Raw genomic sequence first — 26,265 nt, 5'->3', positions numbered from 1 at the left:
GTGGGATATGAGAGCACCTCAGACCTATCGAATTGCATTCTGAATACGAAGCATGTCTTTCTGATATCAAATAATTTTCATTTTTGAAAATCACAATATAATACAAATTTTATGACAAATTATAAAAATTTGATATTTTTCAAATTTTGATATATAATAGTCCTCGAAGTAAATTATATAAATCTAATGATATATTCTTAAAGTGTATGTAGCTGTGAGGAAAAGCCGACGGTCAATTGAAAATTTTGACTTTTCATATTGAAGATATGGATTTTTTTCCCAAAAAGACCTAATTTTTTTGTGTGTGTTTTTGGAAAAAAATCCATATATTCAATACGAAAGGTCAAAATTTTCAATTGATCGTCGGCTTTTCATCCCAACTTCATACACTTTAAGTATAAATCATCAGATTTATAAAGTTTACTTCGAGTACTGTTAAATATCAAAAATATCAATTTTTAATGATTTGCCATAAAATGTGTATTAAATTGCGAATTTCAAAAATCAAAATTATTTGATATCAGAAGGACATTCTTCGTATTCATAATGCAATTCGACATGTCTGATGTGCTCTAATGTCCCAAAATAAATACTGTCCAAACGTTCATACCCCAGCCCTTTATGTACCCATCGCAATTTTTCTTGAAACCTTCTATGTCAACAAAATGGAAGTCTTCCGAAAGCTCCTTGAGCCACTCTTCGGTGAAGACTCACCAGCATTGATCACCAGCAAACCTGATATTATGAGGGTAGGACTTAAAATTATAAAATAGGTTTCACTAACTGGAGGTCATGCCTGAACCACAATATGGTTACTTTAATTAACTGACCCCTCTGTCGTGAATGGCAGCTTGACAAACTAAGAATAGCGTACAGGACACAATCCGAGAACAGCCACATTCCTACCATCAATCTTCTTCACATGGTGGCTTGCCTCAATTTTGCTATCGAAATTGTATGATATATGCCTATGATTGTACTTTCATTTGGCAAACTCAGAAACAGCGATGAAGGCCTTGCACTACGGTGACCGAGTGATGATCTTCTTAGGGGTGTGAGATCCAGATGCTTCCACTAAATTCACTCATAATTCCAGTGATTAATGTATGCCTTATCACCTTTAGCCACATATAGATTAAACTTGCCTCGGTCCTCATTCTAAGTATATAGAAGGTGTGGACCTGAATATGTCAACTGGAATCAATTTTGTGCATGAAGATTCCGGGACCCCATCTAGAAGACACCCTGGAATACCAAAATGTTAATGGATTAATATTGAAAACACATTCATCAGAGTTGTCATATTTTGTGGCTACCTCATCTTTCTTATTTGGCTCTTTATTCATTATCAATGCCACTGTACCAGCGCGTATATCATTAGTGGTGACGTCAGCAAGTCTTTTGGACCTTGGATGATCTTCATTGACGCTCATTCCATTCTTGAACTCTAAGAACCATTTCGTTGCTGTTGAATACCAAGGACTTCATTACCATTTACAACAACTCTACATTGTTAAAGTTTATTTGAGTTTTCACCACCGCGGTGCACCGTCGGGAGTAATTTCCATGATGACCCTGTATTCACTTCTGGTAGTACCTGTGCATTCATGGAGGTATGCTTCCTCTGAAGAGTGTCCTGCCCATATACAGTGATGCAAAAATATAATATCTTTGCAGTAATGTTTTGAAGGATGAGACCAAATTCAATACCGTGCGACAAAGTAGCATACCGAGTTCTACGAACTTTTTGACCGGCCCTCGTATATAACACAGCAGGTATTTGTTGCATAGGTACTTAATCATCATTGTTTTTGTTTTTTGTTTTTTAAATATCAGCCACGTTTTGCATTTTTGTTTCGTTCTTTTTTCCTTCATGTTCCTGATAATCTCTGTTATATAAGTGCCGTTTTAAATTTTGGTCAGCTTTGTCATTTCTTTATAGCTTTGCATTCGGCCTATTGGCTATTTTTTTCTTAGAGCGTGGTCAATTAGTATAGCCGTTTTGCCCCGGGATTTTGCGTATACGGAATCATCATCTATATTCTAGAATGCGTGTTAGGCAATGTTTTTGGCACATTATTTTTCATGGTTTTTTTGCTTTGCTTGCTATCTTCTGAAGATAGCATTTATAGGGGCGCCTACAAAGAAAATAATTACTAAGTTATACATCAGTTCATTCTTTATGTTTAATGATTTTTTTATGATTATTATTTTGACTATCTACTGAAGATAGCAATTACGACAGGTTTATATAAGATAAAAAGGTAATTTCTTGCGTACTGAATCATCTTCTTTTTTTATTTTAAATACCAGCCATGTTTTGCATTTTTGTTTCTTATTTTTTTCCTTCAAATTCCTGATAATCTCTGTTATATAAATGCCGTTTTAAATTTTGGTCAGCTTCGGCATTTAAGGGATCTGGAATGAGCGTTTTGACAGTATTTTTTGTGGGACATGACTCACATGAGAGCACATCAGACATATCGAATTGCATTCTGAATACGAAGAATGTCTTTCTGATATCAAATAATTTTCATTTTTTGAAATTCACGATATAATACAAATTTTATGACAAATTATTAAAATTAAATATTTTTCACATTTTTGATATATAACAGTCCTCGAAGCAAATTTAATGATATATTCTTAAAGTGTATGTAGCTGGGAGGAAAAGCCGACGACCTAATGTCCCACAATAAATACTGTCCAAACGTTCATACCCCATCCCTTAAGCATTGTTTTATAGCTTTGCATTCGGCCTTTTGGTTATTTTTTTTAACTCGCGGTCAATTAGTATAGCCGTTTTGCCCCGGGATTTTGCGTACTGAATCATCATCTAGAACCAATTTGCGCTGAGACAATGAGTTTTGGAACTTTATTATTTTTCATGTTTTTGCTTTGCTTACTGTCTTCTGAAGATAATAACAAATACAGCTGTTTATTTCTTTATGTTAAATGATTATCTTTTTCTGATCATTATTTTGCCATTATTTTAGCATTTCTTTAGCTTTCGGCCTATTTGTAACTATTTTCTAAGTGCGCTGTCAATTAGTATAGCCGTCTTACCCCGGGATTTTGCGTCCTCATACAATCATCATCTAGAATGGGTGTTAGGCAATATTTTTTGGAACATTATTATTTTTCATGTTTGTTTTTTTGCTTTGCTTGCTATCTTCTGAAGATAGCATTCAGGGCCTACAAACATGACAAAGAATATAATTAATACCTCTGTCTAACCCCAGTTAGTACTTTTCAGCATAATATCTTTTTTGCAAAGTTAAATATGCGTGTTCCAAAACGCTACTAATTCAACGACGCAACTTGAGAGAGCAAAAAGTGGGGGCCTGGGCCAAATTTTGACAAGCCGTATCTCCAAAACAGCTTGGAGTTGAGCACTCATTTTTTCCCATGTGTTCATTATGCTCATAGAGGTATGCTAGAAATGATTTTCAGCAAAATTTGAGGGGATGACCACTGACCAACCAACCCATTTTGTTGATGTGGTTGGAATGACATATATGTGAGTAGGCAAACCTAACTGATGTTTTTAAAGCAAAGTCATCGAGTCCCAAAGCCAATATCTCTCAGAAATGTTGTCCAAGAACATATTTTCAACATACCTGAAGTTGATGGTGGGGCAAAATGTCTGACATTGGTTTTCAGTACAATTGGAGTTTTGCATGGGTAATATCTCAGTTAAAAGTATCCTAATAGGCTCAATATGGGATAAGATTAATGTCCTACCAAAGGGCTCTGACTGGCAAAAAAATGGACAAAAAATTATTTTCACTTTTGGAGTTCTGACCCCCAAAGTTGGTCCTGATGGACGAGGTTGCATTTTGAAGGCCCTATATCTTTTAAAGTAAATGAGTCATAAGTTTTCTGATGCCAGATTTGAATTCTACACAAAAAAGTACCCCAGGATGCATACTTTTCAAAGTTGTTGGGGTTCCCTTTATACATTTATGGACCTCCAAACATCGTCTTTCGCGTTGCGACACATTTTTTACGCTGACCCCCCCTAAATTTCAAATTGATGCCACGGGAAAACGAAATAGAGTATGAAGCTCAAATTTTCAGGATTTTATTTTCTCATTAATATCTACCACCACACAGAAAAAGAAAACAATTGAAGAGGTGCTGCGGTGCACATCCCTGGAGTTGACATGGAATGAATGGCTCCTAATACTAATAGGCATATCACCTCAAAAATAATCGCAGCAGAAGCACGTTATTTAATGGTTAGCAAATGTTCTCAGTACAGATCCAAATAAGTAAAATTAGGTACTCACTAGAAATATTTCGATTCCTATCAGGAATCTTGTTCACTCTGGTTTGGTGAGTGGTGGTGTTTCTAGTTGTTATCGGCAATCTTTGTGACTGATCTTGATGACGTCACATGGTTTGCTTGCCGATTGATGATCTGATCGTAGATTCGATCAAGTCTGTACACCCCCTCGTCCTTGTTCATGGTGGTGTTGCCTCTGCTCCTAATCCAGATGGCCTCTTTGAGCCAACGGGTAGTTTTGTTTGCCTCTTGGTCGATGACTTTGGCCTCCTCCCACCCAATCACGTGATTATTAGTTGCTGTGTGTTCAGCTATGGCTGATTTGTAGGTTTCTGTGGTTGACGCCTTCCTCTGTGCTCTGGTGAAAGTTTTCTCACTAGCTTTATCTGCTTCCGATTTATGTTCTTTTAGTCTCGTAGACAAAAGGCGACCCGTTTCTCCTATGTATGTTTTTGGGCCGCTCTTACACGGAATTTCATAAACCGCCTCTGCTGTCTGGAGTGGGTCTCGCTTATCCTTTGGGTGTACAAGAGCCTTGCGGATGGTGGAATGTGGTTTTAACGATGTTGCGAAACCAATCTACGATCAGATCATCAATCGGCAAGCAAACCATGTGACGTCATCAAGATCAGTCACAAAGATTGCCGATAACAACTAGAAACACCACCACTCACCAAACCAGAGTGGACAAGATTCCTGATAGGAATCGAAATATTTCTAGTGAGTACCTAATTTTACTTATTTGGATCTGTACTGAGAACATTTGCTAACCAGTGATTTATGAACGATCCTGATGAATTTGTTCAGAACGTTATTTAATGTTCCTACATTATTGAGCTTTATTAAAGGGGGTAACCCTATTGGTTTTGGATATGGATTGTCTTTAAAATTACATAATAATATCAAATATCGCCCCCTTTATGCTGCTTTGTAAAAAACGAGAGCATTTTCGGCGTAAATGTGAATAAATAGCCAAATTTGCAATCCAATACCTTGGTATACGTGAATTGCATTCTGGGTAGGCAAGCAACAACAACCATTTCCGTTCGTATGACGAATTTAATGCGACATGCTGTACAATCAATGCCCGGCCCGTATTGAACGAAAAATATTTGTTTTTGGGTTGTAACATGAAGCGCGCGCTAACCGACTGAGCTAATCGGCCGATAGACTTGATCCACCAGTCCTTCAACTGCTTACGCACGGTCATCGGGTTGAGAAACGGCCATTTTATTCCGCCATTTTGAATTGTTTCGAGGTCGGGGCCAAGGGACTCAGGCTAATCGGCCGACAGCCTCCATTGTGGAAATTTTATAATTAAATACGGCACACCGTCTAGACGCGTCTCCTCAGCAGTTAGTGTGGTTCGCTTTTTTCACAGAATGTGTATGACGCGAAACCAAAGTAGCTGTTGAGGCGACTGATATTACGAGCTATTTCGTTCATAATTCCCGGCCCATGATCCAAAGTATTACCATTGTTTACAAACTGGTATACCTGTAAAAGCCGTTGTGTTTCATGATTTCTCCGGAAATACATCGACTTGGAGCGTCAAATTTCAGAATAGTAATGAGAAAAATAGTATCTATTATGTGATACCAAAACCTCATCAACAATGAAAAAAATCGGGGGATGATGCTGTCGATCGGGTCACGGACCTTTAAAGCATCAAAAATAAAAAATAAACAGAATTGAAATCGGTCAATGCATTGTGATGTAGTGTCAATTTAAAGATGCTCGTAGATGGAATGAAATCCTGCCACAAATGGCTGTAATGACAAAATTGGCACATTTCGAGATTTTGAAGTTTTATTTGGACGCTTGCTTGAAAAAGCAGCGTTAATTTAAATATCACATGTTTTAAATGCAAATTAGGCATGAGTAATTTTTTTTTTCAATATTTAAAGAACGTCTGTTCATTCATCATAAATTTTTTAAAGTATGATCCTGTTATGAGGTTGAATAAATGAACTGCAGTTAATTATTTAAAAACAATACAAAAAAATAAAAAGTTTGACATTTTGACGGTGTCTGGAATATAATTTTTTTTTTTTTTGTAAACATGGTATGTGTCACCATTACTCAAAGCCAAGTCCGAAAAGTAAAAATAAAAATTCAGTTGCAATGAGACTTTAAATTAACATTTTGTTATCTGGATTAACATGGGAGGACACTCGGTAAAAAAACCAGCCATTCTACTGTACCGCGTATACAAAAATAGTATGGCCTTGGACACACACAATGGCTTAGAGCTATTGTGGTTTGGAAAATTACTCCCTAAAAATATCTTTGATTAATGTTTTGCTTCAACTAGGAAGTGTTTCATTCGTTGTCGAAGGAAATAATTTACATGCTAAGAAAGATTTGTATTTCAGCTAAATGGTGGTAGGTCCCTTTATTTCAATAGGCCTATATTTACTGATTTATGAGTGATCTTCAAAAATCCATAAAAACAGGCAGTAGCTCTTAAACAAAACAATTTTTAATTTTTGAGGACCCGATGTTAGCCTTGGAAAGGCTTCATACACCATATATAAAAAATTTAAACAATTTGGATAAATGAAGCATTTGAGGAAATTCATTTATCGACATGGATGTTTTCTAAAATTGGCCAAATTTGAAGCGCGCGCTTTTCAATTCACTGTTATGCTTGCATGCACAGTGTAGCAGAATTATTGTGCAGCCACTGTGACATACCTACTCCTAAATGATTTGCAAATTGCACCGTAAATGCTATCCTGAGTAGATAACAAACAAATAAACAAACATGTAATAAAAAATATACCGAATGAAATTTCTGACTCGTCTCATGCTAAATCTATGATTTAAAAAAAATTATTTCATAAGGTTCCAAATACTATCATCAGTAGACAACAAAATATTTTGAACCTTTCTTAATTTCTTTGTATTTTATAAATAAATACTATCTTGAGTAGATAGCGGAAAAACGAACAAAACAAAAAACATTAAAAACAAACTTTCCTACACAGACGTTTTCTTAATTTGTGAAATATTTTCTGTGTTGTTTTATTAGGTTTTCAATTCTATCTTCAGAAGATAGCCGTTTGTGCGTTCCGAGAAAATGGTGCAGGCCGTAAGTGGGCTTTGCACGCGTTTGTTTGACAGCATATGATGCAGGCACCCAATAGCTGCCTCTTTTATCTCGGATTTAAGTTCTCATTCGTTGAAATTGGTCAAAAATTAAAGACACGATGATCCAAAATCCCAAGGAAGATGCAAATTCAAAATTTAGGATATGGGTGAACATTACTGGTACCTTAAAGCCATAATGTGTGATTTGCTCCACAGCAACGCCCTCGATTTTCTTTTTAATTTCTACCTTTTGTACCATTGTAATGGCCATTGGTGTACATAAATGCTATGTGAAAGACTATGCCTGAAGTGCTTTAATTACAGTAACATTTATAATAAAACCGGGTATCTTTGTTTAATACCTCATTTTGTTTAGCTCAAAATTAACATTCAAAAAGGAATCTATATTTTATGCAGTAAATCACACATTATTGCTTTAATTCTTTTGTGGTCTGTATATTTAAAATACACAGATGTGTTGACTGAATACATATACTTCCACTACAAATAATAAATCAAGGTATTAAACCAGTAACTTTACATTTTACTTTTATTTAAATACAAATTGCTAGTAATAAAACAGTTCAAAATAATATGAAAATATATCAGCCATTTTTGTCTAATGCCCTAAAACATTTCCAAAATTCCACAATCAATAATATAAAGGTGTAGTATATATTGAACAGTTTGCAGCAAACAGAGGCATACCCTGGGGCATACCAATCTGGGGAGGGGGAAGGGGGCAAGTTTCACCTCCTAGCTCGAAACACAGTCAAATATTGTAATGTGCATCTTCCTTTAGTCCAGAATTGTCCTAATTATGACCCATTTTAGCATAAAAAATTCATGCATTTGTCCCAGTAAATTCATTTTAGTATTGAATCAGTGGGACGATTTGGAAATTTGCCCCCGGCTTGATAGCCTGGTATGCCTCTGGCAGCAAAATAATTTCCTGTAGACCAGGGGGGCACAATCCATTTTCTTGTGGGCCAGTTTCAACTTGAAAATATGTAACAATCATTTTGACAAATACCATACCCTATTACAATAAAACAAATAATAACATCATAGTATTAGGCACAAGTGTAGTAATGCATTTTGTACAGTAAAAAACAAAATAAAAAAACAACTAAACAAAGACCAAGAAGAGAAATATTCGCCATTTAAAGTTAATTGAAGTGTTTATCATCAACTGGATCATGCATTTGAGTCTTGAACCACAATCAAAATGATCGCCACACAAAGCTGACAGCACGTACTATCATTCCAAAAGATGCGTGATCCAGTTAGCAGGGACTTACGTAACCACTTCACTGGCAAATATCCATATTTGGCCATTGTCGATGCTAAACTGATCACACAGAGATTGTTCGGTGAGCTTGATTGAATAAAGTGGACCAGATTTGGCTTGTGGGCTGTATACTGTGCACCCTTGTCCTACTCTACACAATTAAAAGAACTTAAGCTTTTGTTTTTCACACCAGAAAGAACAACTTTCTCTAGTTAGTTTTTGTTCAAATTACATCAGAAAAAAGAACAATGTGTCTTATCAAATAAAAGAAGACCGCTTTGTTTTTTCACATGAGAAGGATAGGTTCCCACTAGGTCTGAAAATGATGAACATATAATCTGCAAAACTTGAAAATTATGTAGTCACAAAGAATTGCTTAGGGTCTGTTGGCACAAATTGTGACATGGTTATCACGTCTTGGTCTCAAATTATGAGGTCTAGGTGGATCCCATATAAATCTATAAAATTTAAAATTTGAAAAATGTAGAGCCACTCACAATTTTACTGCGCAAAAAGACCAAAAAACTCAGTCTAGCAGGAAGGAATAACTTTCTGGAAGGAATAACTTTCTGGAAGGAATAACTTTCTGGAAGGAATAACTTTCTGGAAGGAATAACTTTCTGGAAGGAATAACTTTCTGGAAGGAATAACTTTCTGGAAGGAATAACTTTCAAAACAAAGTAACCTTAAGTAAGCCAGCATCATCTTTGCAGATATTAGTTTCCTGTTATTTGGGCTATTCCATTTGGAATACATACACCCTCTATTGAAGATATGACCTTAATCTCCCACACAGGGGTTGTAGACTTCAAATGGAGTCACCCATTCAGATAACAATTTGCTAATAAAGGCAATATAAGTGTATCCCTGCAAAAGTGTAAGAATAATAGCTTAAAAAGTGAAGGGTATTTCCAAATTTGTGAGGTAGATGTGTAGTTGATTTTAATCATAATTTTATTAACCATTAAAATGGCTTGATTCACAACTAAGAATGCAATGTGAAAGAATTACAATCTGAGTGAACCAACATAACAACACACATTACATCACATATTGACATAATTGTCCTTTTCAGTATAAATCCTATAATTCCATGCGGTTAGACCCCAGATGTCCTCATTTGACGTCACCCCAATGCGCACATCGTTTAGCGAACATCGTTACTGTCAAATGACAACATCTGAGTCTAATTTGCATACATTAAAGGCAATATCATCAATGGTCCCTGCAAAAGTGTAAAAAAATATGTAATTGGTAGGAATATATATATATACAGTGAAGGGTATGCCCAGATTTGTGAGGCAGATGGATAGCTAGTTAAGGCCAAAAAAAAAGAAAGTTGTTTGCTTGTCCTCGTTTGACCGACCGTCTCGGCAGTCCTGACAGTATTACTTCTTTTTTTTTTAAGTTTTTTTTTTACAATTTTCCTGAAAATGTCATGAACTTTTCATCTGAAAAACTGAATATATAAAAGAAATGTAAAATACCATTTCCAAGGCCTAGATTTCGACAAGAATCACAGAATCGATTCTCAAAATGATTCTTGTAAGATTCGGGTGCGAGAATCAACTTCTTTCATTGTATCATACAGTAAACGCAGTGACTATGATGGATTTTGATACTCGCAAACCAAGACAAAATCTAGGCCCTGATTTCCTGCATGTTTCCCCCTGTTGAATCATTCCTGGCTGAGGGTTTTGATATTTTGTATTATCATTATCAGCATCTACACAAATAAAACTGTTGAACTTTAAAATGCAGTATTTTAGTCTGCCAGACATGTACATGTCGAGTATGATATAAAATTGGATTGATTGAGCCCATATTTATTGGTCGAGCTATGAGTTTTAAAATATTGGACGAGACGTAGTACTTCACATTATACTTTTTGTACTTGGGAAAAACAAGGCCAAAAAATAAACTTTTCCCGACCGACCGAACTTCTGAAAGTGATCTATGGACAAGCAAACAATTTATTTTTTTGGCCTATTGGCTTGATTCACAACTAAGAATGCAAAAGTGACAGATTTGCAATCTGACTGGACCAACATTAAAACACACATAATTTGTACATGTATTACATATTGAGCACAACAATTTGCTTACACTAAAGGCACTATCAGTGGTCCCTGCAAAAGTGTTAAAATATGTGACACGATCAAGGGAAATGAGTCGGATGTCGCTAACATTGATTTTGAGATATCGCCAAAGAAAGTGTTAAAATTCTTTTGTTTTGTATTGTTTTCAGCAATTGGTAAATTGACGTAACTTTGCAAAGAAAAGTTGTCTCAACATGGGGTTTTCAGTTTCTGAAAGCTCTAAATGTCCTGTTTAGAAACTTGTGCAAAACTCATTTTTGACCAGGGTCGACATTCCCTTGACTCATTCCCTTGATCATGTCACATATATGAAATTGGTAGAATTGGCTTCAAAGTGAATTTAAAGATATATATTATATATACATTATGTATATAAGTCTATAAATACTCATTCAGTATTTTTGATATGAAAAATTTGTCATTTTTTAAAAATCTGTCCAAATGCACTTGGATTTGAAAAAATATTAATGTGCACTGGCCACTAAAAAGATTAATGGTTGTACATACCAGGCCTGAGAGTGTGTCTTTGAAAAAATATCTGTTTTTAGCTTTAAAAATCTGAAATAATTTAAACCATACATACTTTGTACACAACATGTGTAGAAAAATATCTGAAAATTGAAAATAAAATATCTGAAAACAGATAAATATCTGGTCTCTCACACCCCTGGTACATACAACTGCTTGTGAGAAATGCATCCCTTATCACATTAGGCTAATGAAAACTGATTCAAAGTTTCCACACCTCTCAATATTTTCATGGAAAAATCAATTATCTCAAAATTAAGATAGAAACAATCATAAATTTAAGCTCTCAAAATGTCAGACATGCCCTTGTGATGATTTCAGCAGTTGTCTTAGCTGTAGGGATTATTCCCTCATCATGTTCTTGGTGATTACAGACAATTGCAAATTTCATTTCATTTTAATAAAAACAAACTTATTTCTTTTCTCAATCTGTTGCAAAATATCGGTAAAGAAGATCTAAGCATTAATCCCTGATTTGACATGAACTTATATCAAAGTAATAATGAAATACCGTATTTGTTCCATTAACCGCCCGTGCCCCCATAAGTGCCCACCCAGCGACTCTACAACAAGCAACATGTGAAATTATTAACCGCCCATCCAATGTTGTACCTGCATATGCCTTTAATAGGCTAAATTTGAGGTGATTCTAACTTCAAAATCGAATTTTATTTGCTGGCGGTTGCCATATGAAACAGGCAAAATATGGACTCCATTTTTTTTTGAGGATGCACTAACTGTGAGTAACTAAATACTATCAGACGGTGATTGATGACTAAAACAATGTAAAAAAATAAGCGCCCACCCAAAATGACTTTGTTAAGCGCCTTGGGCGGTTATTGGAATGAATACGGTACATCCAAATAGTGAATAATGAAATCGTCACCTCATCACTCAACAACAAATATGTGATGGGAAACTTAATATTAGCCTTATGATCTACTCCAGCCACTGGAAAGAACATTAAATATCCTATCCAGGGGATGATTTAAGTACTACCCAACACCCTACTGGGTTAACTGCGTAGCTAGCAGAGCAGCGTGAGTGAACATGACACCACTACTCTGCCATTGCATAAAAGTATATGGTTAAATTTGAATTTGGACAATTATATTTACAATAAAAACACTGTCAATATGCTGGTCACTTTCACATTTTATGTTATCTACAGAAGATGTGATTTATACACCAAATCGACCAAGTAATAATGACACACACACACACAGTTTTAAAAACAATATCTTTTGTACATAATTCAATGGGATTTGAAAAGTGAAGTGGCAGTTGATACTCTGGTGATAACACTTTTACAATGCATGATGGGAAGTCCTTAAATCATCCTCTGTTAATTATCTTTGGTTATCAGCCCTTTTGGTTTTCAGCCTTTTATTTCTTTTAATGGTACATCTGCTTCTTGGTCATCTTTTTCTGTTTTCTCTGAAAAAAAAAAGCAAACTGTTTGTTCAATTTCGAGCATTGTATCGTACTATTTAATGTCAAGGTATACAATTTGTTTTTCTTTTCCCACCCATGTGATAAATTCATATTATAAAAGTTATTATCTGATATTATTATAAGATTTAAGGTAGGTTGTTCCATTTTTTCATATTCTGTTTTCTATCTTACACGGATGCCTACCATTAACATAATCCAATTCAGAGTATTGCTCTAACAGTTTTGACATTACAAGCAAAAAATGTGTTAACAATCCCTCATAGAATAGTACATATTTCTAGTGGTGGTTACAACTTTTTACCACATTTTTGTTCACAACATCTAAACAAACATATTATTGGCTAATGGGAAAAGTATGTGCTTTCTTCTGATATTAAAATCCCAGTTTTGATGAGGTAAAGTGAGGGGAGGTAATGAGTCTGTTGATCAGGTCACTATTCGCCAATTGCACTGCCAGATTCGAATCATGTACGCTGCCCTAATTCCACGGGGTGTATACACACGTGTAGAAGAGTGATTTGTCTATACACTGGCAACATAAACTGTATAAACGCACCAATCAGAATCTACCACTGCAAATTCCAATATCGTGTTACTCTCAACTAGTGTGGGGAGGAATGCATTGCACATAAGACTTTATAGACCTGTCACTTGAAGCATACTTTTTCATCTGCCTTACCTTGCTTTCCTTCAGGACTAGGATTCTTGTCATCTGTGGGCTGCCCTGTAAGTTTGATGCCTAAACAGCATAGCAATAGGTAGTACACTACCAGAGATGTAAGAAATAACCCAGCACATATTCTGAATAGATTCCTACTTCCAAGTTTCTCAAAGATGATGCCCCCAAGAGATATGCCAACAGCTCTCCCTAAATGCAATAAAAGAATAGAAGTATATGTATGATTATTAAACTTGCGCCCTGTTTTTGTTATCCAAAAGGCATGATTTAAATGGCAACAGAGTTGGTGGCTCTACATATGAAGAGCTTAGTTTCAAAACCCCTTACATCCACTTGTCCAATTTTGAGAACACATCCAAAATCATCAAAAAATCACTGATATATGGGGTTTAGAAAGCAGTTTTTGGAGGGATGCTTGGGTAGGATGAGCATCCCGCCAAAAACTGCTTTTGTTGAAAGGGGGAGGGGAGGGGAGTGGAGGGGAGGCGAGGGGAGGCGAGGCGAGGGGAGGCGAGGGGAGGCGAGGCGAGGCGAGGCGAGGGAGGCGAGGCGAGGGGAGGCGAGGGGAGGCGAGGCGGGCGAGGGGAGGCGAGGCGAGGCGAGGCGAGGAGAGGAGAGGAGAGGAGAGGAGAGGAGAGACAAGAGGAGGAATAAATAAATAAATATATAAACAAATAAACAAATAAATACTATACTTACCCACACCAAAGTGAAGTGCAGTGCAGATAGTTTGTAGAGTCGCTATCATTCCATCAGGTGCAATCATGGTTGCATAGGAGGCCACAGCAGCCCAAAACAAACCAAATGTTATACCATGCAAAACTTGAAATGGCAGTATCACCCATGGGTTAGGAGCAAATGAGAAGCCCAGTAATCTCACACAGAATGCCAGAAGACCTAGACAGAACACGCTATTATGACCGATACGTTTGATGATTGGACCGGACACAAAAAAGCATGGAATCTCTGCCATAGTTGTTATAAATTGTGATAAACCCATAACAAGGTAGGAGCTTTTTAATTCAGTCATAAAGAGGAACAAATAAGCTCCTGTAATACCAAAACCTATTCCCATAATGACAACTACGCCAAAATACGCAATTACGTAAGCTTTCCTTAAAACTAGCCACAAGTTTTTCCCTAAACGTTCTGCAGACTTATGGGGAGGGAATCTCATAAATACTGTGCAGAAGAAGGTGAGAGCCATAAAGCTGATGTACATGTAGAATATTGGATCGTAGTGAATCCTGTCCGACTTAAGCTTTTCGTTGTATCTATCAACAGCAATGCCTGACATGAATGCAAAGATTCCCCATCCAATTGATCCCCATAATCGTTGCTTGCCATAATCCCCTCCTTTTATTGCCAATATTGCGAAGCACAGAGCATCAACGAAAGCCATCAGGACAGATTGAAAAATGGTTGCCAAGAGAACCAAGAACATACACAGGCCAAAGGTCAGCACCAGGTCACCAGAATCCTTATCTGCTGAGTGACAGTTGCAACATTTCAGCTTATCGCAAGTGTCATTTGTTGCTATACTTGACTGCGTATCACACATCAATCTGAATAACGGAGGCAAGAGTACTGAATCATTGGATGCTGTCTCGGAATAGTTCTGCAAGCCATTACCATCTTCAAAATTATCTACACAAATGTCACAATCGATAGGGTTACTATTATAATCACACACAATTGAAGAATGATTGCGCATTTTCACTTCGTTGTTACTGCACATGGTTACACAGAAATCATCATCAGTTGCACTGAGAGAAAAGCTAGTACTGTCTAAAGTCGTCTTTGGTACTGGACATTCCAAATCAAAATTTGGCACCCCTGTACAATTTCCAACTTCTGTATCATAACTACTATCGGTAGTTGAAAGATTAGCGGGTGGTATGAACAGTAAGGACAGAAATAAGCCACCACCACATATGAGACATGCCATAAATATCTGCTTGTGTTTACTGTATTTGTCTGCCACACTTCCCCATAATGGGGCGCAGAGGAAGGACACAAGTGGTTCTAGTCCCCATATCAATCCTACTTGACTTGGTGTTAATCCAAGATGATATGAGTATAGCGTTGCATATGGTAGGAAGCAGGATAAACCTGTAAAGAGAAGCAAAACACATAAAATTATCAACCACTTGCAGTGGCGGCACCAGGGGCATTGGGGGCAAAGTGAATGTTTGGGGGGGGGGGAATCGGCAAATTTTGCGCAAAGTGGATATGTACGTAACTTTGCCTCAAAAGTGGAGGGGCAAACTGGGAGGGGGCAAGAAAAATACTGGGGGGGGCAAATGCCCCCCCTAGCACTGCCAATGACCCTGACCACTTTATTGCCATGGTATTTGAGATCAAATTCTGGTATTCAATTTCAGAAAATGAGACCAGTGGAACAACATTTATTACCCCTGATTGTTGATAATCAGGATAATTAAGCTTCATTTTTTTTAAGGATCTGTCCACCAAATAATGTCGCCTAAATGTACACCTATAGGATGTTAATCGCACGACTTCATGTATTATTGATTGGTTATGTCAGCCCTCAAATCGGACACGATAGCTGAATAAAAGCTTCAGTCAATTGGGTACTTACGTATTATCCACTAAATGAGTAACCATGGTTAAAGAAAATAAAATAATAAACAAACACACATATATATCAAAATGTTTGTGTATTTGTGATGTTTTATAGTGCAAAATATTTTGTAATACTATTGGCCAAAGGCCTGAATATATGGCATAAAATTGAACTTGAACTTGGAACTTTGGAGGACTGTTTTTGAATGATTGCAAACATAATGTACCTGCTAGCAGTGTGAAGTAGATGAGCCTTACTGGTACGAAGTGTTTGTCAATGCTGATGAAATCCATGGTGCTTGCATGGGTGAATGCACGGGTTAATGTTTGCCTGCATTTTTTTGTGATACAACGACAGCAGCATAGAAGGAGAGCATGGTGAAGATGTTAATGGTTATGCAAATTATGTCAGTATCAAGCATATGGGACAGAACTCCCCTAATCAAATATATGTGAGTGAAATTGGAATGACCCTAATGTTGAAATTTCAAGAACGCTTTTTATTCTTTCAGACTTTCGACATCTTAAATTATCGCACACAAAAAGTATTGAAACAGTTTTATCAAATTGTTAAATATTTTTAAAAAAACATGAATGAAGTGATACAGTAGTGAAATGCTCCAATTGACGCCTTATGCTTTTATGTTAAGTCAATTGGGCAGCTTTTATCTTTAAATAGCATTTTGTTTCCTGATCCACCCAGAAAAGGCTGTGGAGGACAAACAAATCAATGCTTTTATGGCCTTAAGATATTTCTCACTTCTTGTTTGGAAAATACCACCACTGTATAAAGTTTCAACTGTATCTCACTATGGGTAAAACATCAGAATATCTGTCACCCCGTCCCCAAGATATAATTGACTCGGGTTATGTTAGGTTTGGTTTAGGCTTAGGGTTAAAATCAGAATTATAAGATTTGGGATATGATTAGGTTTATGGTTGGGAAGCTACACATACATGCATGTTCATTGATGAACCTGCATTGGGATACTCCAGTTAAAATCCATACACCCCAATGGAAGACATGGTCTTAATCTTCCACACAGGGAGTGTGAATTTCAAATGGGAGTAATTATTTGAATGTGTGACTCCATTAGAAATCTACGCCCCTTGTACTGGAGATTACAGTAATGTCTTCCACAGGGGTGTGTGGATTTCTACTCCAGAATAACCCATTGTGGGCTTGCTTGAACCTATAATTGCAGACATGCTTACCTACATAAAAAGCAGAATATTTGAATATCAACTGATTGCATGCTAAGAACCTTTTCTACTAATATTACAATACCTACCAGCTTGCATGAAGAAGTACAGAAATTTCAGCAGTGTCAGCCTTTTACCTGGTGCTTTCATTGTGAAAATAATTAATCTGTTTTCATTTGGCAAAAGTTTGATGATTAATTCGTACAATTTGTTTTTGAGTTAAAAACAAACCACATCGTACAGGACATCAGTCAAATATTTCTACATCAGCTGATTCTGTGAAATAAACAGAAACATATCCAGTGTATTAATATCAAAACAGCTTGTGTCAGTGTGTCATGGCATTAGCCCAATTTATTACAATGTACATATTTCATCTGAAGTTTGGCTTGTCACCAGTGACTTTTCAAAACATGACCTCAACACAATCTATGAAAAGCTACATACCCCTATCTTAAATTCAGGAATGTATTAATACCTGGTGCCTTTATCCATACAGAGGCGTAACTAGGGTTGGTAGCGCCCGGGGCAAGAAACAAAATTGGCGCCCCTACCCCCACCCGAGAATATATTAAACGCAGGCAGTGGCGTAGCTAGGGGCTAAGGATACATAATGGCCCCCATACTTGAAACAATTGTGCTTGGAGCGCACAAAATTTTGGACAAATAAGGCCTATACACTAATTAATTTTGGTAACTAGAAGTTGAATATCGGTCTTAAAATGTTCTTTCAATTGATTCTGTGCTGAAATGCGTGCAAAAATTTTGACATTCATTGCTTGGAGGGGCGCAGAATCGATGCTGAATTGGTCAATTTGGCGCCCGGGGCATGTTGCCCCTCTCTGCCCCCTCCTTGGATGAAAGCTATTTTGATGAATCAAATATATCTTTTGAGTAAAGATTGCTTATTTTGAACAGTCCAAAATTTTGTTGAAGTGCAATTTTAGCGGCATTTTTGAAGCGATCACCCGTCAAGATCGGCTGTGTTTACTTTGTTTACATTGCTTTACACGGTGTCATGCTTCAGCAAATTTGACTAGATTTTGAATGCAATGGTTTCTAGCCTTGAGTGTGACGCTTATATCGGTGAGAAAATTCGTGGTCAGAATTCTCAAGCAAGGCAAAAGTGGGGTTGGGGACACAGAGTTACATGTAGGTATTTGAAACAAAATATACATTGCTGACATGGTTGTGTTCTGCCAAGCTGTTTTGCTTAAAAAGTTTAAACAAAAGAAGCATAAATAGAAACACGTCATAGCTTTTTATTCACCATGTTTGCAGCATGGATAACCAACAGTTGGAACAGCCTTTGACAGGTCTTTTGTCTACATCTTAGTTTTTAAACAGACATCAAAGCAAGGGGCAAGGAGATCATGTTCCGGGAAAATGTTCTTGTACTCCTCCCTGAAAAGGAAAACGATGGGATTTTTTACACCCACAATCTCGAAATGCTCAAATGATGTACATGTATATATCCTAAGCCTAACACTAAACATGTTTTTTTGCTATCAGAAAGGAAAGGAGGAATGAAAAAGGAAAGAAGATGAAAAATTACTTGGCACCCCGGGATTCGAACCTTAGACCCCTCGGGTTCCATGCACAAGATCACCGACTTGTAGCTATGGGGGTTTGGCTGGCTCTGTCAGCGATTCCCTGGGTATATATGACTTAAGCTGATTGCATCATGCCTAACACATGCAATGCATGCATGCGCAGTCGTTTTCTTTGTAATATTTTACCCCGTTATAGGGTTAAGCATGCCTCAATGAAGGAAAATATAGGTCTACTAACCCTAATGCTAAACATAGATTTTGGCTATCGGAAAACAGAGGAACAAAAAAGTAAAAAAGATGAACAAATTTTTTACTTGGCACCCCTGGGATTCAAAGACCCTTCGGGTGCCATCAGGATCATGACTTGTAGCTACAGGGGTTTAACTGCCAGCGATTCCCTGGGTATATATGACTTGCGTCATGCCCGACACGATGGACACGTGCAATGCATGCATGCGCAGTGGTTTCCATTGTATTTTGTAAGATTTTACCCTGTTAGGGTTAACCATTACAATTAGGCCTAACAAAAATAATCTCTGGTTTCCGGTTACATTGCTGAAAAAAACTGGGACGGTAGGTAGGAAAAAAAATTTATTTTGAAAAAAAAAAATTGATCCATGATGTAATCTATTATAACCCTCTAACCCACCCCAACCTACGACATGTATTTACTATACAAACCCACCCAAGCCCAACCAACCTTTAACCTAACCCAAAACCCTTGCCCTCTTAATATTAGGGGAGAAATTGATTTCACCTTGAAAATCTGACCTATATTTAACTTTGTATGTTTTTAAATGCATGAATGTGTTTTATGTTTTAATTACTTTATTTTGCCTCATTTCATTGAATTTGTTATTTTTATTGCTAAATAATAAAAGAGAAACCTTTAAAAGAATTTTGGAAATTTCAAAAAAAAAATTTTGAATTCTGAAAATACAAAAAAAATACATTCGAGTGCACAAGTTTTTTTCTTCTGGGCAAGAATTTTTATCTAAACATACAACAGTTTCTTTCTTGCAGGTTAGAAATTAGATATATAGGTCATCATATACAAAATTCATGCATGGGCCTATCAAATTTCTAACCTGCAAGGAAAAAGCTGTTGAATGAAAGAAAAAATTCTTAGAAGAGAAGATCTAAAAGATTTTTGGCTGGCCGAGAGGGGGCAAGCGATTTTTGGCGGGCCGAGAGGGGGGGGGGGGAGCAATTTTTGGTGAGCCTTTTGGAAATTTTACCCACCCCCCACTATTACACAGCCTCTAAGGGGGATGTTATATTCTTCGGAAGAGGGAGGTCTTGAATATGTCGATTACTGGAGTCAACTTTTTTATGACCCACCCCCTATTATGGGCTAATTTTTTTTATGATCCCCCCTATCTCGAGTTGAAAATTTGCCAGAACTAAGCAAGGCGCAGTGAAGAAAGTGTGTGTGGAGCGCATTGAAATTTGTATCGTAAGAGTATTTAAAGAAGGCACACAAAACATGCAATAATTTGGCATTAATATATATAACTAAATTTTGTGAGCACATTTTGATTGTAAGATAAAAGAATGCGCGCACAGCGCACAAAAAATTTAAGTCGCCAACCCTTAACTTATATTCTATAAGTATAACCCCCTCCCCCCATTCCAATGATTTTTGGTGTTAAAAAATTATAACCCCTATTTTTGGTCTAAAAATTCTAGAAGACTAATTAGACTATGACCCCCAGCATATTCATCACCCCCAGCCTCCATTCTAAATAGACGTTCGCTTTTCGTATCTCTTTCCTTGTTGGAAAGGTATAACGTTGACGAGATAGGAACATGTACCGAACATCCGGGACCTACTCTGCCGAGTTTAGCTGAGTAACGGTACATGAACACGGTCTTTTGTGCCTATGTAAATTAGTCATTGTGTAAAGCTGTGTTTATACCCATAGGTTACTCATCATCAGGCTGATTAGGCGAACGTTTACGGTAGTTAGAGTAGACGCCCATGACTCCATGAGCTTGTATTTCAATTTTATGATATTACAGTTAATTTTTTATTACTTCCGTGGTCCGGGTACGAGCTGGTGAATTGCGACCACAGAAGTGACAAGGACAAGGTCGCCTACTACGCGCAGCGCTGACCAATGGGTCAACCGGCTTGTGGTCAAGTCCGTTGATCAGCCAATCAGCGTGATTGTTTATTTCTTCTGTGTGTATGCTCGTCTACGCTTGGCGCACAGCTCGGACCGCGGAAGCAATAAAGAATTAACTTTCATGACTTTTCGGTAAGCTCCGCGCCGCGCCGGGGTAAGCTTACCTCGTATGCTCATCAGTGGCCAAAACATTTTGATACTTACTCAATTGACAACGTTTATGAAACAATATAGACATCGACTCAACAGCCTTAATGTGATTATGAAACTGACATAATTACATTTTGTGACGTAAACTTGCGGCAAAACTTACATAAAATTGCAAAACATTGGAATGGCGTGCTGTCAGAATTTCGTTTCTACCGTACTGCGCACGCGTATGCATAGCCCGTGTTCTATCAATTAGCGAAAATGGCGTCTGCTAGAGAGGAAGTGGATTCTGCTGGTTTTGACATTCTGACTTTCGTACCATTGTTTTGGATTAGCTTCTCAGTAATATTTTTCTTTCTTTGTCTTCTAGTAAAAATCCCAAACATCCCTCCAGCAATATGGGATATTATGACTTTTGGCAAAGCCAATGTTTGGGGAGCTCGTCGAGCAAGGTTTTCCATTGAAAAGATTATTTTATTACCTAAAAGGTAAGCTTAAAAAATAAATTACACACATGTGTCATGCTTGTATAATAAATTAAACTTAATTTTGTTTTAGGCTTACACCACTACAGAACATCACCACCACCACCAGGACATCATGATATTTTTTTGGGGGGCTTTGCCTTGGGCGCATAAGCCCCGGTAAAAAGCAGGGGTGGCCAAAAGCGAAAGGCGACGGAAGAAGAAGGCGGCATAAAGAATTAGTAAAGAAAAAAGGGCGGGAAAATGTGAAAAAATGGATGGCGGTAGCGCTTGAAATCCTTTTGGGTCAGTCCATCTCAAATCACCTAGTTTTCACAAAAGGTTGGCTGGTCACCCTCTCAGATTTTGTTTAAAATCACTTATATCATAGCCCGAATTACCCATAGCCCTATGTGCCAAATGAACCCCCCTTTTTGCTCACGTGCGTCGTGACATTAATTTTCTTCCGAGTTTAGACATCGATATCTTCCACTGGCACTTAAGGGGTAATCCACCCTGAGTAAGGCCAAACACTTGTGCTGAACGTCAAATTGGTCACTTATCGCTCACTGTTCAAAATGTGACATCTACACCAATTACAGTCCCGAAACGGTCTACTTTTTAGCCGACCTCAATTCGAAACATTTAGTGATAGTTAAAATGCGATCCCCAATGCTTTGGTTTAATACCTTTGGACGAATTTGTAGAAATCTCCGCGGAGTCTCCGTGTCTGAAATTCCCCGGTACAAACATAGAAAATGTCGCATTTCTCAGTCCCGGTGATGATACTATATCCGCATCGCTGTTTTCATACATGAATATGCATATCTCTGACCCCTGTAAGGTCAAAAACGTGGCGTTGATTTCAACCAATCCGATCCACCGATTGTGACCACATGGTCAATTTCATGAATATTTAATAAGCAGCTTGATACTGACGTCATATCTGAGGTGACCAGGAGGCAGGAGCCACCATTTTGGTCAACTGAACTCGACTTGTGCGTTCTTTTGGTTCACAATTATAAATCGAACAATATTTTCAATAACGGGTAATAGTAGGATTTCAATTTTTTATTAATGAAGTTACTTGTAGTTTTGAGGAATGACAAAGTTGTTTTTGGAAACTTCTAAAGATGTTTGTTTCAACTGATGATGTAGGATCGCAAGATGAGTGAATTCGTGAAGAGATTTGCTTGTTTGAGTGATACGGGATGTAGGCTAGTCCTCTGTGTTTGACCTGCTCCGGCGTCTTCACGCTGAATTATTCAGTACCTGCTTACCAGACAGCAATACTGCGTATTGCTGTATGGAACCAGACATAGGGGTAATCTACAGGGCTACAAATTGGAATCTAGGGTGTCTTAGACCCAAATAACCCGATTCTGGACTCAAAACAATTGTATCTCACCCCCATTTGCTGATATAGACATCAAAAAATGCATGTTCGTGCTGATGCATCATGCACATGACAAATACCCATTTTGCCCCCCCCCCCCTTCCTCTTCATCCTAGATGTCAGACATCATCTATTTTGCCTTTAGTAGGCAATATAGGTTCAGGTGTGACCCCCTACATAGTTGGCAGTGGTGATACAAACCCACCCTTTTAATTTCAAATTTCAAATTTTAAAAGCGTGGTTACTGATCATAGATAGGTAAGTGGACGGTGGTCCCAGAGAGTGCATATTTTGCATCCACTGAGAATGACATTGAATTTTAAGATTACCAACCCAGACGATACGGGGGGCACAGGATATATTCGCAATGAATGATACTTCCTGTGTGCGCAATTTACGGCTTTTGTTTTTCATCAGAATATTATTTTTCAATGCATATTTTGCGGGTTTAGCAACATTTTTTTTGTTTTTCATTTATTGATATTCAATCGAAAATTATAGTAAGCTTTCAGATTACAATTGCCAACTTGCAAACCCACCCTTTTAATCAGTAACCACGCTTTTAATTTGGACACGCATTTTAAGCAGAAATTGTCCAAACCCACCCTTTTAGGCATTTTGCCGACCCTTCTAACCCATGCTTTAAAAAGCGTGGGTTACCAACTATGCCCTATAGCAGGGTAGACCACTCATTGGTTTAATAAAAATTTCACAGGGGCTCAAAGATGATGACTAAGCCAAAAGACCCCCCGTTCGTGACCCAATTTGACCTTGTGGGAAATAATCCACCATAACCAAACTCACACATATTTACAACACTTGCATGATGTTCATTGTTCCTCTGTACCAGAAATCGTAGTGGTGTCAAGCGATCTTCATGGTTAAATGACTGTTTGGAGATCGCATTGAAATACACAGTAATTGACATTAATGTTCTAATACCCAGAATGCAAAGTTCATCAATTTACTGTGTATTTCAATGAGCGATTCAAACGCTATTTTAATCATGAAGATGGCTTGACTCGGCTAAATTGAAAGGAAATTACATCAAATTACTGCCGCGGCCTGACACTGTCAAAAGTAGCCCAATTTTAGGCAAGTAGCGGCATGCTTTTTTGATATAGCGGCAAGTGATCGCCAAGTAGCCCAATTGTGCGCCTAGGGTGCGGCGTTGGCATCACTGACTATGGTATGGGTTCCCTATACTAGATCATATATGTGACCCCTCAGCACAACTGAGCCCGGAAGTCGCCAATCATCATTTTGAGATATTCAACCAAAATATTCTGCTTGAAATTAGCTTTAAAATGATGTATATCATGTCTATAGTACTTGACATTTAAGTAGTGAAAAATCAATAAAACAGTCAATAAATCCTTTGTTTCCTATTGTTTATTGTTAAGTTCAATGGAGCATATCTCAATAGTGGCACTGGCGACATCCGGGCTCAGTTGTGCTGAGGGGTCACATATGATGATGCACATGGTCATATCCACATAGGTTTACTGGCGCATGGTTAGGCTAATGAAATTAAATGTTTAGTTTCCCGTCCAGTGAAATATGAGGTCATGATTTCATTATTCATTATTTTGGGAAATTTCATTATTGTCAAAACTTTCATTTACATGGCTATTACCTACATTGTATGTTGTTGATAAAAGACCATCTCAAAACAGGTATTAATGCTTAGATCATCATTACAGACATTTTGCAACAGATTGAGAAATGATTTGAATTTGTTTTTATTAAAATGAAAAGAAATTTGCCATTTTTATAATCACTAGTAACATGATGAGGTAATCCTTAAATTTTCCTCTACCCCTACAACTAAGAAAAACCGCTGATTATGATCAGCAGGGGATGTCCGAGTGTCAGACATTTTGAGAGTTTCAATTTTATTTCCATCTCAATTTCAGATAATTGACTTTTATATGAAAATAATGAAAGTTTTGGTCAAATTGAAAAAGTTATGAGGGCGGGTGACGGGAAACTAATAATTTAATTTCATTAGCCTTATGTATTTCTAGTTCTTTTAATATGATAATCGTATGTATATTTTATACATGTATTTTTTTACTTACCGGTAATACTATTTAGATTATTAGTTAACATTATTATGTTTGTTTTTTGTGTGTTTTTTTGTTGACCACACTGTACATGTATGTTCAGTATTTGTCAAATAAAAATTGATTGATTGATTGATTGTACATGTATGTGCCATCAGAGAAGATGTAAGAAAAGAGAACAAAATTATATCCTTGAGATAATCCCTTAGGTTTATCAGGACGCATCTATTCATACTCATAGTCCTTTTTTCTGAAGTAGTTAGACATCCACTTGAAATATCCTGTGATGTAATGTGTGTGACTGCCTGCACGGTTGACCGATTTTCACTCCAGAAACAGAATTTGTTTAAAAATATGAAATGCTGGATGGGATACCACAAGTGGATAATACAAGAAAGAAATGGAGTGTTGTAAAATATTTCCCTCAAAATCTGTCCTTTTTGGTAAATTTATAAATTTCTAAAGAAGACTTTTTGGGATTTTTTTAGAGAAGTGATGATTGTTGATCGTTTCTGTTTTATTTTTTTATGTATTTTCCTGTCATTTCCTGTAAACCTTTTAGAATAAAGATATTCTGATTAAATGATAATTGAAAATCTTCTATTATAAATAATGGAGGCTGAAAGTGACAAGTGGCAAAAATTGTAATTTACCAAGGAACTTGACAGGGCCTGCATGTATGGTATGCATGTCATAATGAAATGCAAGCACTGACCAACTGGCCTAATGGCGCATAAAAATGGACTTCTTTGACATGCAGGAATTTTAAGCACAAACTAAAGTGCCCTTTCATGAAAATCCTACTGGCAAATAATGGCACAGACCTTGGGATTTTTAGATGAGGGACCTGTCTATTTGTACTTGAAATTTACATAAAGGCAAGAGAGCCCATGTGTGCCATTAATCAAATCTTGACGGTACCGTACCATATATATATATTAAGGAATGTTACTCAAAAGATTGCTCAATTAATTGTCCTTGATGGTATTTTTATGAAGAACGCACTTGGAAGTTTGATGTTTCACAGAGCTGTAAGTAATACTGTTTAAGATTGGCCTAATGGCGCATATGGACTTCTTTGACATGCAGGAATTTTAAGCACAAACTAAAGTGCCCTTTCATGAAAATCCTACTGGCAAATAATGGCACAGACCTTGGGATTTTTAGAGGAGGGACCTGTCTATTTGTACTTGAAATTAACATAAAGGCAAGAGAGCCCATGTGTGCCATTAGGCAAATCTTTACAGTACCGTACCATATATATAAGGAATGTTACTCAAAAGAT

The 26,265-nt window shown here is 37.1% G+C and overlaps 2 protein-coding genes across 4 annotated transcripts in view; one reads left to right on the top strand and one right to left on the bottom strand.

Annotated features, from left to right (window-relative positions):
* Positions 1-12,037: 12,037 nt before the first annotated feature.
* Positions 12,038-21,328, bottom strand: LOC140160983 (major facilitator superfamily domain-containing protein 6-like). 3 transcript variants are annotated; one of them, XM_072184340.1, is made up of 6 exons: positions 21,109-21,328; positions 17,312-17,498; positions 16,247-16,350; positions 14,133-15,545; positions 13,434-13,622; positions 12,038-12,736 (listed from the first exon to the last, which is right to left on the bottom strand). In XM_072184340.1, the coding sequence occupies exons 3-6, from the start codon at positions 16,311-16,313 to the stop codon at positions 12,678-12,680; spliced, it is 1,728 nt and encodes a 575-aa protein (XP_072040441.1). In that variant the 5' UTR covers positions 16,314-16,350; positions 17,312-17,498; positions 21,109-21,328; the 3' UTR covers positions 12,038-12,677. The 3 variants fall into 3 exon arrangements, with proteins under 3 accessions (XP_072040441.1, XP_072040442.1, XP_072040443.1); XM_072184341.1 differs by having other exon boundaries at positions 21,218-21,288; XM_072184342.1 differs by lacking the exon at positions 16,247-16,350.
* The window catches only part of LOC140160988 (polyprenal reductase-like), a 21,656-nt gene continuing 16,683 nt past the window's right edge, over positions 21,293-26,265 (top strand). The window contains exon 1 of the mRNA XM_072184349.1: positions 21,293-21,542. Coding sequence (XP_072040450.1) covers positions 21,316-21,542 — 227 coding nt within the window. The 5' untranslated portion in view covers positions 21,293-21,315. The remainder of the gene's footprint in view (positions 21,543-26,265) is intronic.

The sequence above is a fragment of the Amphiura filiformis genome, chromosome 9 (assembly GCF_039555335.1).
Source record: "Amphiura filiformis chromosome 9, Afil_fr2py, whole genome shotgun sequence".
NCBI lineage: Eukaryota > Metazoa > Echinodermata > Ophiuroidea > Amphilepidida > Amphiuridae > Amphiura > Amphiura filiformis.
The sequence above is the reverse complement of the archived record's forward strand: the minus strand, read 5'-3'. Positions and strand labels throughout refer to the sequence as shown.